General features: G+C 42.9%; 1 protein-coding gene across 3 annotated transcripts in view; it reads left to right on the plus strand.

Moving 5' to 3' along the window:
* Positions 1 to 16026, plus strand: part of fat3a (FAT atypical cadherin 3a) — a 126831-nt gene that overhangs the window by 83174 nt on the left and 27631 nt on the right. For all 3 annotated transcript variants that reach the window (XM_017491424.3, XM_053687241.1, XM_017491425.3), the window contains exons 9-14: positions 1568 to 1843; positions 3518 to 3728; positions 4022 to 8128; positions 14052 to 14248; positions 14342 to 14495; positions 14618 to 14851. In XM_017491424.3, the coding sequence (XP_017346913.2) occupies positions 1568 to 1843; positions 3518 to 3728; positions 4022 to 8128; positions 14052 to 14248; positions 14342 to 14495; positions 14618 to 14851 (5179 nt within the window). The remainder of the gene's footprint in view (positions 1 to 1567; positions 1844 to 3517; positions 3729 to 4021; positions 8129 to 14051; positions 14249 to 14341; positions 14496 to 14617; positions 14852 to 16026) is intronic.

Here is a 16026-nt window from a genome sequence, read left to right on the forward strand (position 1 = left end):
AAATCACAGCAATGTCTGAAATTGTTTTTCTCGAATAGCTTCCTACTTGTTTGAAATGTATTTTAAGGGACAAATTAGTCACAAGAACTTGCTGGTGGTGGAGACATCCCCATCGACGCCATTGGCGTGAAGTTCCGCTTGGCTTGGATATCACTCCCCTATACGTGGTCCTTCCCCAAAACTGTTGCACCAAAGTCTGAAGCACATGATTGAATTGAATGTCTTTGTGTGTGCCATGGAGACATGGTTTATCAAGGGTGGAGTGGAAGAACTCGAGAACCCTGACCTCAACCCCACTGAACACCTTTGGGATGAACTGGAACTGGAGCCTCCTCACATCATCACAACAGTACCTGACCTCAACCTCACTGACACTCTTGTCGCTGAATGAACACACATCCCTACAGCCATGCCTTAAAATCTAGAGGAAAGCCTTCCCAGAAGAGCGAAGCTCATATAACTATTAGAACTCGAGACTGTTATTTATTTATTTTTTTTGGCTACCAATGATTTTTGCCGTCATTCATCAAGTAGGAAATTCTAATTAGTGTCAAATTATTAAATGTAGTATTTGTATGAACTTACCCTGGCTAGCACCAGATGAACTGATTCCATATATTATACTGCAATTCAAGGGTATTTCAGGCATGCAGAGCACCGAGCTGCTGTGCGATTTGTCGTAGCCAGTGCACGTCGTGCCTTACAGCCATCAGCTAATACTAGATATTAATAAAAGGTTCTATTTATACAGCACATTCCTCATGCTCAAGGTCGCTCGACAGATCAGTTTTTCCGAAGGAAATATCAAAAGTCACGCCACACCACACCACACCCCCTATCACACATCTTCTAAATACGACTCATTTTAAAAGCTAAGAACTACACAACGTAAGAACATACACTAATAACCAACAATAATAAAGACCAAAAAAGGGAAAACGGGAACTTGTGTTGAGTATGTAATTGTTAGCATTGTGCGGCAGTATAAGAGGAATCAAACTCCTCAGGAGATGCTGTTATCGGAAAATAATCTACAATATGAAGCAAATCATTTTTATTTTTAACGCTAGAAAAGTTGCTAGAATGTCATCATTGTTTATTTGTCTTTTTTGTTAGTAATTCCATTTCCTGTACACCTTTACCGTGTCCCCTTAGAAAGCTAACGGCTACGTGCTTGCTAGGTAGCTAAATCATAAGTCTCAGTAATTAGCTAGCTATTGCTTGGCCTACTCATTTACTTTACCAGTTGCCAAGCAACAGTTTTATTTATCCTTTTGATAAATGTACTATGTATTCACCTTCCAGTGATCACAATGTCAATTTGTACCAACACACACACACACACACACACACACACACACACACACAGATGGATCTCCACATGTTGCCACTGAGAGCGGAGTGAGGACGGAAGTGCACGACTGTTTGCTATATAATTAGAAGAGCCTCTTCACACACACACACACACACACACAAACACACACACACACACACTTAGCATAGCGATACATAAGGTAACATATGTCATATGGTGTTCATCTCCATGTATGTGTGTATTTTCTGTCAGGTTCTCATCACTGTTCTGGATCAGAATGACAATGCCCCAGTGTTCTCTCAGCCCATCTACGAAGTCATGGTTGCCGAGGACACGCCCCCGGATACGGAGGTGCTGCAGGTTTTGGCGTCGGATCGAGACGAGCATCATCGCTTGACCTTTGCCCTGTTGGGCAGCGTGGACCCCGCTAGCATGCGTCTGTTCCGCATCGACGCAAACACGGGTCACATGTACACTGCACAACGCCTTGACCACGAGACTAACGCACAGCACGTCATCTCCGTCATGGTAACTCTTCGCTAATATCTGAAAGATCTGAAATCTGAAACGCTAGTCAACATGGAAACTCGTATTTATGATAAGTGTGAAATATCGTACTGTGTCTCAAATATCGTTGAGCTGAAATGACACGTTTGAACGGACAAAATGGACGATTTTAAAAATAGAAACTCGTTGACAACGTGTCACAAAGTTGCTAGTTAAGATAAGCGTACAATATTGTAGCATGTTTGGAAGCTAGCTAATTGTTTGCTAGCTAATAGGCTCGTTAGACGTTAGGGCTTAGTTTCCAATTCTAGTTTAGCGCTAGAGTTAGTGCTGTACCGAACTCAACACTCTCAGCTAAACCCTGATTTGATACACTGACGCTACGTACACGCAAGCTAATCCTAAATGCTAGTTCTTGTCACGTTATTTAGTTACTTTTGAACATTTTGAATCTTTTTTTTTTTTTAATGTCACACTAGCACCTGGCATAATCTGGTAAGAAGACTTTTTTTCTTAATGCTAATTGTTTAAGTGATGCTACAGTTTTATTCTGAAATTCTGAGGCTGAAATGAGACAATTAGCTAACCTAGCTAGCTAATTGTCTGTTAGCTAAGCAGCCTGACGGTACACACATTTCACAGGAATGGCAGCCATTTTCTAAAGTGCTAGAACACAATTCCTTGACAGTGCTGAGTGTTCATCAGATTTACCTGAATAGCATTGTGTAAAGACATAAAGCGTAAAAAAAATAAATAAATAAAAGTTAGCTGGATTTTCTGTCACATACCCTACAGCTAGCGTTTGTGTGCATCCTGTCAGGATTTAGCTGTAGTGTGCTAATCTCATAAGCATGTTGGTAATTAGCTGATTAGCTATCAGCTAGGTAGTCAGATGTAGTGTCTCTGTGACGTTTTATAACACGTCTGGTTTTTCGTCAAAATGGTGTTTGGACAGGTGAGCGATTAGCTTCCTCTTTTTCCTCTAACTCTGTTTTCCTCTCTCGCTCTCTATCTGAGGTTAAATAAGGACAAAGTGCTCTTATCTGTCTCTCAGCTTTATAGCTCACTACCTCCCTCCATCTTTCTCTCCCACTCGTCTGTGTGTGTGTCTCTCTCTCTCATCAGATAGGACCCTTGCCTGTTTTTCTCTCTTTTTCCCCATCCTTTCTTTTTCCATCATTAATTCTCTATTTTGTTTGTTATCCCTTCCTCACTTGCGGCTGTGTGTACCTTGACAGTAAAGTGTGTGTGTGTGTGTGTGTGTGTGTGTGTGTGTGTGTGTGTGTGTGTGTGTGCGTGCGTTTGCGTTTGCGTTAATGTCGTCTCCCGGCGCAGCAATCTAATTATCGATCTGATCACACTCACTCTCTGTTTCAGCGCCCTTCTCTCTGTGTGTGTGTGTGTGTGTGTGTGTGTGTGTGTGTGTGTGTGTGTGTGTGTGTGTGTGTGTGTGTGCCTCATAAATATTCCCCGCAGCCTGTGAAACAGATGAAATGTGTTATTGTAATCCACCGAGAGATGTTATCTGTGTGTGTGCGAGTGCGAGTGAGTGTGTGCGAGTGAGAGTGAGTGAGTGAGTGTTATTGCTGTCTGTTGCTATTTCACTGAGGCAATAAAGTTTACTTATGCCTATTTCTTGTCTACTTCTCTCTCTCTCTCTCTCTCTCTCTCTCTCTCTCTCTCTCTCTCTCTCAGGTGAAAGATCAGGAATTCCCATACAGACGGAGTCTTGCGCGCGTTCTCATTGGTGTAGAGGATGTAAATGACCACGCCCCTCAGTTTACCATGGCAATGTATGACGGACAGGTATACGAATCTGCGGCTCTTGGCTCTGCCGTCGTCACGGTAACGGCTCTGGATAAAGACAAAGGCCAGAATGCTCAGATAACTTACAGTATAGAATCAGGTAATAATACAACAGACACACACACATGTCCTTTCATGCCAAGTCTTGGAAACATGCTTACTGATAACTCGAATAAACTGTTATTATAATATCACTACATCTTTAATATAAGTAATAAACATAATAGAGATTGTGTTTTCATCACAGCTGTAATTTGGTCACAGTAGACCTGCAAAATCTTATGTCATTTATGATAAAGCATGGCTCTGAGTGTTTTATTACTTTTATACACAAACAGAGAAGGTAAAGCTGCAATACGTTGTTTTGAAATATGTGTTTTGTTGCCTCTACAGGAAACGCTGGGAACACATTCCGGATTGATCCGATTCTGGGAATCATCTCAGTGGCACGGGAATTGGAGATATCCACCATTGGTCACTACGTGTTAATTGTAAAAGCCGTGGATCATGGCTCACCCGCTCTATCTTCCACGGCTGTTGTTCGTATTGCTGTGACACTCTCTGACAATTCAGGCCCCAAATTTCCCCAAAGCGAGTATCAGGCTGAGGTTGCTGAAGGTGTTTCAATCGGAACATCAGTCACCACTGTAACAGCCCTTAGCCTGTCCACACTAACCTACGAAATCCGTCACGGTAATGGAGGTCGGACATTTCGGGTTAATCAGTACAGTGGTGTGATCACAACTCAAAAAGTGCTCGATTTCGAGACGATTTCTTCATACGTGCTGATCATCACGGCTACCAACATGGCCGGCCAGTCGTCCAATGCCACTGTAACGGTTGTCGTGCTTGACCAGAATGACAATGCCCCTGTGTTCCAGCAGCTGCATTACCACGGTGACATCAGTGAAGGGGCAGGGCTGAACAGCGTGGTGCTGAGTGAATCTGGCGAGCCTTTGGTTATCCGGGCGACAGATGCGGACCGGAACCATAACGCCTTGTTAGTATATCAGATCCAGGAAGAGAATGCGAGACGTTTCTTTACTGTAGACGCTGGCACCGGTTCCATTAGAACCATTGCTCAACTGGACCACGAAAAAACACCTACTTTCTATTTTCATGTGAGTGTAAGGGACAGTGGACGTCCACAGCTATCAGCTGAACATCCTGCGGAAGTCACCGTCCAAGTGCAAGACGTTAATGACTGTGCGCCACAATTTTCCAAGGACTTCTATGAAGCCGTTCTTCTGCTTCCTACCTACGAGGGAGTGGAAGCCTTGAGAATCTCTGCCTCTGATCCTGATGGAGATGGTCAATCGGACCTCATCTACTCACTGACTGACACCAGTCTGGAGCACTTCGCTGTAGAGTCGAGCACTGGGCTAATCACAGTCCAAAACAGCACCTTTGGCAAAGACCGTTTCCGGTTTAATGTTCGCGTGTCAGACGGACGCTTCTCCAGCACAGCTCTAGTGACCATTCTTGTGCGTGAGGCACTTGACAGTGGCCTGGCTTTCACACACAACATCTACAATGCTAACATTCAGGAGAACAATGCTAATGTGACAACAGTCGCCGTAGTTACAGCGCTTGGCAACAAATTAAACGAGCCACTACGCTATACTTTGCTAAACTCTGGTGGGAGGTTTCGAATCCGTCCCACATCTGGAGCTATAGAGACGGTAGGAGTCCCCTTAGACAGAGAGGACAAAGAGGAGTATGGACTTCTTGTGCAGGCAAGTCGAGAGGAAGACCGGCTACGTGTTGCAAGGGCGCTTGTCCGTGTACGTGTCACAGATGTCAACGACAATGCGCCCATTTTTGTTGGACTTCCGTATTATGCAGCCGTGCAAGTGGAGGCAGAACCAGGGGTGTCCATATTCCGTGTGACCGCGGTGGACAGCGACAAAGGTCAAAATGGAGAAGTCAGCTACTTCCTCCAGGATGAGCTAGGACACTTTGAAATGGACCGTAGTAGTGGTGAGCTGAGATTACGCCAGGCCTTTGATGCCGATCTGTCCAGTGTGGAATACCAAATCCTGGTTTTTGCTCGTGATAGCGGCACACCATCCCTGTCCTCTTCTATCACCTTCCCTGTCACTGTTGTCAACCGGGCAATGCCTGTATTTGACCGGCCATTCTACTCTGTTAAAGTAAGTGAGGATGTACCGGTGTTCAGCCCTGTTCTGGGAATCAATGCCAGCAGTCCAGAAGGACAGGATGTTCTCTACACCATCACACATGGCAATGCTGATAGCCTTTTCTCTATTGGATTTGACACTGGTATCATCAGCGTTATAGCCCCTCTGGACTTTGAGGCCAATCCGGTCCACAAACTGATCATCAGGGCAACAGACTGCCTCACAGGTGCTAAAGCAGAGGTGGATGTCGAGGTGACCGTTTTAGACATGAATGATAATGCACCTGTGTTTGAACAACCAGTTTATAAAGCAGTAATCTCTGAATCAGCCATGATTGGAACTCCTGCTTTGCAGGTGCAAGCGACAGATAAAGACTCCGAGAGAAATGCAGCAGTTCGCTACCAGATCATCCCTGACCGCAGTAACAGCACAGACCACTTTCACATTGATAGTAGCAGTGGTCTGATCTTGACTGCTCGCACCCTCGATCACGAAACCATCCAGCGCTACGTTTTCTTCGTCAAAGCGACTGATCATGGCTTCCCTCCTCTTAGCACTGAGGTGCAGGTCATGGTTCAGGTGACGGACACAAACGATAATCCTCCAGTCTTCAATCAACTACTGTATGAGGCATCAGTTTACGAACTTGCACCCAAAGGGCACTTTGTCATGTGCATTCAGGCGTCTGATGCAGATCAGTCTGATGTAGACCGACTACATTATGGTTTGGTATTAGGAAACGAGCGATTGCTATTTGACCTGGACGCTTCCTCAGGGATTCTGACTCTGAGTGGACAACGGCGCACGCAACGTATGCCCCCCGCCATCAGCCTGAACGTGAGCGTTTCGGACGGCGTTTTCACCAGTACAGCACAAGTGCACGTACATGTAGAGTGGGCTAATCTACACACGCCACAATTCACCCAGGGCATGTACGAAGCAGAGGTACGAGAGAACATGCCAGCTGGATCAAAGGTCCTTATGATTCGGGCTCAGGATGCTGATCCTGGACCATTCGGAGAAGTGCACTACGTTTTGCTCTCGGATGTAGCACGATACTTGTTTAGTATAGACAGCAATGGTCAGATAACGACTCTGGAGAGGTTGGATCGGGAAGAGCAAAATGAATTTGTGCTGTCAATTGCAGCAGTCGACACAGGAGGAAGAACTGCATATTGCCATGTTCGGATTGCAGTGCTGGACGAGAATGATAATGCCCCACTTTTCGATGCTTCGGAGTACCGTGCTAGTGTCCGGGCAGAGGTGGAGCCTGGCTCTTTAGTGACACAAGTGCAGGCTTGGGATGCTGATCAAGGGCTCAATGGAGAGATCAACTACAGCTTATACAGTGAAGCCAGTATCCAGGTCACAGAATTGCTGGATATAGACCCTGATAGTGGTTGGGTAGTTACCAAGGGCAACTTCAGCCCCCTTCGAGGGTCGGTGTTGTCCTTTTTTGTGAAAGCCTCAGACAGTGGTGTACCAGGCCGCCATTCTCTCATTTCTGTGTACATTCATGTGCTCTCAAACGATGCCCACTTACCTGTCTTCAGCCAACCACACTTCTCCTTTACAATTCCAGAGGATACACCCATTGGTCACACACTAGGAGCAGTGCATCTGCAGAGCCATCGTGGACAGACCTCTCTACCAGTCAGTTTCTCGACTGTGATTGGTCAGACTGTGGAGAGTAATAATGATGGGGTTTTTGTTGTGGAAAAGGAGAGTGGGATGATAAAACTGGAAAAGCCACTGGACCGTGAACAAACTCCTGAATTCCATTTTAAAGTGACCGCAACCCTGCAGCAAGGACTCGTAGATTCAGTCGCTGTCGTAGATGTGGAAGTAAAAATTCTAGATGTAAATGACAACAAACCGGCATTTGAGTCCAACTCATATGAAGCCTCCATCGTTGAGGGACTTCCTGCTGGCACCAGGATCCTCCAGGTGCTGGCAGTGGATCCTGACTGGTCAGCCAATGGTCAGGTGACGTACAGCCTCGCTCCACCTGGGCTTCTGGGTTCAGGAAGTGAGGATTTGAAGGATAGTGGGAGCTACTTTACAATTGACAGCACTTCTGGTTGGATTTCAACTCTAAAAGGCCTTGATCATGAACTTAACCCCATCCACAGTCTTACAGTCTGGGCATTCGATCTCGGCGACCCAGCCAGTCTGTCATCCTCGACGACAGTCGCCATAGCAGTTGGTGACTCCAATGACAACATGCCCGAGTTTCTGCAGCCACACTACTACGGCAGCGTACGGGAAAGCGATGCGCCTGGTGAAGTGGTTGCTGTGCTGAACACCCGTGATGATGACAGCTCTCCTAGCAACCGTCAGGTCACCTACCACATCACAGGTGAGGAACGGAAACGGGTGTATTTGTGTGTTCGTGTCTGTGTGAAGGAAACGGGGTGGGGTGGGGGACAACACGACTGTACGTTGGTTTGTTGAGATAACCTGTTATTGTGCGAGAAGGGAAATGTGTTTTATGAAAGTGTGCATATTGGGCATATATTATGTCATTCACTATGTATTCACAATGCAAAACCAGGTCTTATTATGGGATGTCAAGGCCCATTTCTGCATTCCTGCTCACACAAGCTGCATTTCATTATGGAGCACCTGCTTTAGCAGTCGCATTGGTGTGTTTCCTTGGTCAGCATTTTAACTGAAAAAGAACCGTGACAGACAGCGCATTCTTTATACCCTTGAGCGTTATCAAACACGCCATAGCTTTTAGCGTGTTTGTTTATTAATATCTTACCGAAGGATGGATCCGGAACTATTGCCAACTGCAGCAATCTCAGAAAAAAAGGGTATTAATCTGTACCTTTCCTCGTTGCTGCAGTGGTACCCTCAAGTGTATACCTTTGTACCTTTAGTATACGTCTTTTACCTAGAAAGGTGTAATATACCTTTAAGGCTTTGCACTTCTTAGCTACACTCTCAGATGCTAGCTACATACTGCATATTGTGGTATTTTGTTAGCAAGGAGTGTGCAAAGACTGGCCAAAAATGCTGCTTATCTAAGAACCTGCCCTCAAACTGGAGTGTGATGATTTTTATTATTATTTTATTTTTATTTTTTACACTAAGCAAAGCACCGATGCCCCCTACTGGTGGAAGAAAATAAACATTTATTTAACCCAATGGTCAGAGATGAAAGCGATGAAACAGAAACAGGTCTCTGCAGTGCACTCAGACTTTTGGATCTGAGACACACACTTCACTTTGGAGTGGAAACGAAGAGTAAATCAGTAACACACACACACCGCCGTGATGAACGTTCGATTGATTTGTGTACGAAATAACCACATCGTAAGAACCAGCTGTGCACCTCATCACACACTGTCAAACACAGTTACAATTTTGCAGAATGCCTGGCCTGGTGGTCTAGAGCTCCTTTATAGACAACAACACACTCACACACACTCACACACACACACACACACCTCTACTCAAACACTCTCAGGTGCAGCCTGTATATCACTTTAGAAATTCATAACATTGCATTAGGGAGCTGCCATGGTTTATAATTCATGGGTTCCCGGACACACACACACACACACACACACACACACATTTTGACTGAGGCAGAATTTAGATTAAGGCACAGCCTCAGTGGCTGTAAACATTTTCTGAGTGTAATGTTATGAAGTTTTGACTTCATAACACACACACACACACAAGTCAATTTCAGTTCTACGTATCTATGTGAGTGCTGTTCAGGCTGATACCAGAACAACGCTCTCTCTTTTTCCCCTCGTTTTCTCTCACGTCTGTTTCTCTTTCTTTGATGTTTAAATCCCTTCGGTTTCAGACGAACTCAAAGGTCAAACACTGACTAATGGACTCTTCACACCCCCTGACAGAAGTGTGATATAAACACATAATAGAGAAAGATGGAGTCAGAGAGGACGCGCACGCGTGTGTGTGTGTGTGTGTGTGTGTGTGAGAGAGAGAGAGAGAGAGAGAGATTTGTGAAAATATAAAATGAGAAAGTGACAAGGAAGAGAAAAAAGTCATAGAGATAGATGACGGAACAAGAGAGGGGAGAAGTGAAGAAGAACGAAAGAAAGGTTACATAGACCCGTGGTTCTGAAAGTGGAGTCGATGAATATCAAAGCTATAATGGTAACTGGAATATAATCTAATCTGAATAAAAATGGGTTCTTTGGGCCAACACTTTATTAGGTATACCTGTATACTTGCTCATTCATTGGTTGTTGGTCCCAGACGGGCTGGTTTAAGTATTTCGGGGACAAAAAAATGCTGGGATTTTCTACACAGAATGGTGCAAAAAAAAAAAAACATCCATTCCAGAACGGACAGACTGGTACGAGCTGACAGGAAGGCTACGGTAACCCAAATAAGCACTCTTTACAACTATGCTGAGCAGAAAAGCATCTGGAGCTTGCGATTTATTTACAAAGTCAAGCATTTTTGGCCGCAGCAATCAATTTTTTTTTTTTTTTTTTACAATTTTGCTATCTTTAGTGAAGAGTGTGTCAAATTTAATGACAAATGCGTTTTTCAGTATTAGATTTCTATATTGATGTGGTGCTGTTTGTTGAGTTTTTTTGTGCATTGGTTTTAAGTTTAAATTTGTATAGAATGATAGATAGTTAGATAATGTTTCAGTAAAACACTTTGAGTTGTATACAGTAAATGTGCTAAAATAACTTAACTAAGGTTGTTTTCCCACTACACACTACACGAGAGACAACTAACCGGGTCCCAGTAACTTATAAGACCGTTATTTACACAAAATCTCTGATGAAATGTGGTAAAGTTGTGTCAGTGATGTCAGTCATGTGAAAAACTGCCACCATGAAAAACTTCGTGACTTTGCAATGTTCAATTTTTTTTTTTTTTTAATGATTGTTGGTGAAAATACGGCAATACTCCTTAGTGAAGCTGTGTCCCAAATGACCAAAAATAAAGGTATGTGTAAAGTTAATTTGTAATAACTCTGTTTGTGTATGTGTGTGTGTGTGGTCTATGATAATTGGCTGATGTCACTTTTGTTGACTCAGAAGAAGAAAATTATTAAAGAACAAATAATTGAGCAAGTGACAAAGTGGATTGAGAGAGAGAGAGAAATAAAGTGATAAAGACAAATACCCTGTATGTGTTATTAGCCTCCAACAGAATTAAATTGCACTGTTTATTTAGATATATATATATATATATATATATATATATATATATATATATATGTGTGTGTGTGTGTGTGTGTGTGTGTGTGTGTGTGTTACATGTCTGCGTAAAAGCACACTGATTGGACACTTATTGAGGCAACTGTTTTAGATTACTGTGTTCCAATTTAATTCATTCTATCCATCGTTCTACTATTTCTGTCTGTGTGTGTGTGTGTGTGTGTGTGTGTGTGTGTGTGAGAGAGAGAGAGAAAGAGAGAGATAAGTTAATGCTCATTAAGCATTACCCAAATAAGCACTCTTTACAACTATGCTGAGCAGAAAAGCATCCTAGAATGCATCAAACCTTAGCATAGGCCCTGTTCCTATTGAAGTGGTTGTTCGGAGTTTTATAGTATGCATTTAAATAATGTGTAACTTAATTTAAAAGGTCCTTGACTATAAAAAAGTGTGAAAACCCCTGACATACTGTACAGTGGTGCTTGAAAGTTTGTAGAATTTTCTAGATTTCTGCATAAATATGACCTAAAAGACCCCATCAGTTTTTCACCCAAGTCCTCAAAGTAGACAACGAGTTACCCAATTAAACAAACGAAAGAATTTTTTTTTTTTTTACTTATACTTGGCCATTTAATTATTTATTGAAGAAAATGATCCAATATTATATAATACTACCTGAAATAAATACAGCTAACACTGTAAGTACACTGTGCCACAAATAAACAGGCTATAAATCATGCTGACTAATGCAGACGGAAGCACAATGACTGAGTCTCCAAAACATCAACACAGTTGGCGATAACAGACGCAACGCCTTATGGTAAAGTCTGTCCACACTTGGCGACATGCCTGAGCAGTTATTTCCTGCTTTTTACTCGAATAAAGAGAAACTCATAAACCTGAACGAAAGCTGACGTTTCAAAATCTGGACAAAAAAAAACAAAACGTTAGAAATATTGTTTAGCCACAATAACACAATTAAATGAGTTTTTTTTCCGACTGCGCTTGCATGTTTCTACGTAACAAGATTGAAAATGCCGACCATATTTACAGCTCTTTCTAATGTATTGAAACTGATGATTGTCAGCTTAGAGAAAAGGACAAATCCCAAACGACGTTTTACTCCCTACACCTTATCTAGTGCACTATATGGGTGATAGAACAGTATTTTCTGTAGTTTGTCTCTTGTGAGCGTGTAGCATCCGCTGACATTTTTGTGGCTGTTTTTTTTGTTCTGCTGAGAAAAAAAAAAAATCTAAAATGTACAGCCTATCGCCTTTTTATCCACATGTTACATTCTAGGCTTCGTACTAGCTCCATTGGCAGATTAGCAAAGCAAGCTAACTGGACTAGCTGTTTATACTCAGCAGAAAAACAAAAAACAACGGTCTTTGCTACTCCCTTCCAAGCTTTACTATTCTTCATAATGTTTCTAGACACATTTAGTGAGAGGGCATATGCTATATGGCAGGATAAGATGAAACAACTACTTATTTTAGTCGGTCCCTCCAGGATTTCCTGATGTTGCGATTGCAGAAATGAACACAAAATCAAGCAAACTCTGCAATATTCGGAGGAGCTTGCGATTTATTTACAAAGTCAAGCATTTTTGGCCGCAGCAATCACAATTTTTTTTTTTTTTTTACAATTTTGCTATCTTTAGTGAAGAGTGTGTCAAATTTTATGACAAATGCGTTTTTTAGTATTAGATTTTTATATTGATGTGGTGCTGTTTGTTGAGTTTTTTTGTGCATTGGTTTTAAGTTTAAATTTGTATAGAATGATAGATAGTTAGATAATGTTTCAGTAAAACACTTTGAGTTGTATACAGTAAATGTGCTAAAATAACTTAACTAAGGTTGTTTTCCCACTACACACTACACGAGAGACAACTAACCGGGTCCCAGTAACTTATAAGACCGTTATTTACACAAAATCTCTGATGAAATGTGGTAAAGTTGTGTCAGTGATGTCAGTCATGTGAAAAACTGCCACCATGAAAAACTTCGTGACTTTGCAATGTTCAATTTTTTTTTTTTTTTAATGATTGTTGGTGAAAATACGGCAATACTCCTTAGTGAAGCTGTGTCCCAAATGACCAAAAATAAAGGTATGTGTAAAGTTAATTTGTAATAACTCTGTTTGTGTATGTGTGTGTGTGTGGTCTATGATAATTGGCTGATGTCACTTTTGTTGACTCAGAAGAAGAAAATTATTAAAGAACAAATAATTGAGCAAGTGACAAAGTGGATTGAGAGAGAGAGAGAAATAAAGTGATAAAGACAAATACCCTGTATGTGTTATTAGCCTCCAACAGAATTAAATTGCACTGTTTATTTAGATATATATATATATATATATATATATGTGTGTGTGTGTGTGTGTGTGTGTGTGTGTGTGTGTGTGTGTTACATGTCTGCGTAAAAGCACACTGATTGGACACTTATTGAGGCAACTGTTTTAGATTACTGTGTTCCAATTTAATTCATTCTATCCATCGTTCTACTATTTCTGTCTGTGTGTGTGTGTGTGTGTGTGTGTGTGTGTGTGTGAGAGAGAGAGAGAAAGAGAGAGATAAGTTAATGCTCATTAGTGTTAGACCTTAATAACTTAAATGAAAATAAAAGGTGTGATTATTACAATTTATACTAATCAGCCTGGCACCACTGGCAGATTTTATTAATGCATATGTGTGTGTGTGTGTGTGTGTGTGTGTGTGTGTGTGTGTGTGTGCGTGCGTGTGTGTGTTTTATTGCCTTATGGGAATGACATCATTTTCACCCAGCAACCTCAAGGAGATGAAAGACGTTATGAGGACAGAAATGCTGGTGTCATTAGGAAAATGGTGTGTGTGTGCACGTGTGTGTGTGCGCATGTGTTTGTGTGCGTGTGTGACTTGTGAGGTGTGTGTGAGAAAGAAAGCTGCATTGCGCTTGTTTTTCTAGGAGGTTTCCTCTCAAAAATGTAATCATGGCAATAAACAAGACTTGCGACACGTTTGATTAGCTACAACACTAGCTATAGTAAATAGTGAACATGGTGTGATGTAAGACAGCCTAATAGCAGTAGTGTGTTTTTTCTTCTGTGTGTGTGTGTGTGTGTGTGTGTGTGTGTGGGCAGGTGGCAATCGTGGCGATGTGTTCGCCCTGAGCTTACTCTCCTCCGATTGGAAGCTGTACGTGAAGCGGCCGTTGGACCGTGAACAGCAAGAACGTTACGTCATCAACGTCACGGCAACAGACGGCCTCCACGTTGCGACGGCAACCGTCCATGTGCTCGTCACCGATGCCAACGACAACAGCCCCGTGTGCGACCCGGTGAGACACGCACCAACACACACAAACCAAAACATGGACACAGTTGCTTTATGTGCGTACATGTGCCTCATTTGTTTGTGTGTGTGTGTGTAGGTGGTGTACACTGCATCTGTCTCGGAGGATGTCCCTGTTGGGAATCTGATTCTCAGAGTGAGAGCGACGGATGCAGACACCGGCTCCAACGCACAACTACAGTACACGCTGTCAGGGGGCGGGGCTGAGGACTTCACCATACACCCTTACACAGGTCTGTCTGGTTGTATGTCTGTCTATCTATCTATCTATCTATCTGTCTATCTGTGTCTATCTCTCTGCCCATGATGGTGATGACGTAGTGTGTGTGTGTGTGTGTGTGTGTGTGTGTTGCAGGAGAGATAAAAACAGCCACATCATTGGACCGGGAGAAAGTTGAGCGGTACTCTCTTGTTGCCAGGGCAACAGACGGGGGTGGGCTTTCATGTGAGGCGACTGTTTCCATCGTGCTACTGGATGTTAATGATAACCCTCCTCGGTTTGGCTCCGCCCACTACGAGACCAGCGTTTATGAGAACACGGCTGCGAAAGCGCTACTCACACAGCTAAATGCCGTAGATCCAGACCTGGGTACGAAACACACACACACACACACACACACACACACACACACACAGTGCTGCTGCTGCAGTGATTTCTAACTTGCACTGCATTATTGATGAGTTCCTGTGTGAGCGTGCAGTCCTTTGAGCGATCTGTTATGCAGTGTTGCTACATGCCTTCGTTCACGTTTCTTCCACTACTGCCACTTTTCACTCTGCTCAAAAAGGAGCACTCCCTGACATCGTTATCTCCAGCGTGATCTCGACGTGCCGAACAGCTCGATGGTCGACTTTGAAGGATTTGAAAACTTACTAGCTGTTTTGTGTAGCGACCACGTGTGCATATGTGTGACATGTCCGAGAGTTTAACGACTGTGTCCTGAACTTATAAAAAATTTTTTTTAAAAAGCCAAGAATCTGCTGAAAACACTGAGGTGATAGACCACCACTGTAGTCGCTGTATGCAGGTGCTGGCCAAAAGAGACGAAGGCCTGCTTTAGGAGATGTTGTTACTTAAGGGTAGAATGCTGGCAAGATATTTCTGCTGTGTTACTGTGGACAACACGCCTCCATTGATGGTGAAGATCCGGGACTCTGTTGGGTTTCGAGTATTACAGTTGGCCAGGATTTCAGTTTTTTTTTTTTTGTTTTTTTTGTTTTTTTTGGATGTTTAACCCAGTTTTCTTGCAGATGCTATCAACAGCATTCTTTGTAGATCCTCTCGGCTCAATATGTGGCAAGAGGCGGCTTTTGTACTGCCGTGAAATCTCATTTCATTCAGCCAGAATCCTATGATGAAACTAGTGTTGTGTTTTATCTCTCGATGGAGTAGGATATGATACACATTGACAACCTGGTCTGGGTATACAGTCTTGCTCACTCAGAATCTCAGAATCCATCCCGCTTGAGGACCAACTTGTTATTCCACCACAACTCCTTGTTCACTGCAGAAAGGGTTTTGGACAAGTCGAGTAATACTACAAACAAGTCCTGACGCTGTTCGTTATACTTTTCCACCAGCTGCCTAGACGTGATAACAATGTCTACTACACTTTATTTTGTCCAAAAGCCAAATAGAGACTCTTGGTTGTACACTATATGGCCAAATGTATGTAGACACCTGACTATCACACCACCCATATGTGCTTGTTGAACATCCTATTTCAGACATCACCCCCTTTGTTACTATGAAAGCCTCCATTC

This window comes from Ictalurus punctatus, chromosome 17 (assembly GCF_001660625.3).
Source record: "Ictalurus punctatus breed USDA103 chromosome 17, Coco_2.0, whole genome shotgun sequence".
In the NCBI taxonomy this organism is placed as follows: domain Eukaryota; kingdom Metazoa; phylum Chordata; class Actinopteri; order Siluriformes; family Ictaluridae; genus Ictalurus; species Ictalurus punctatus.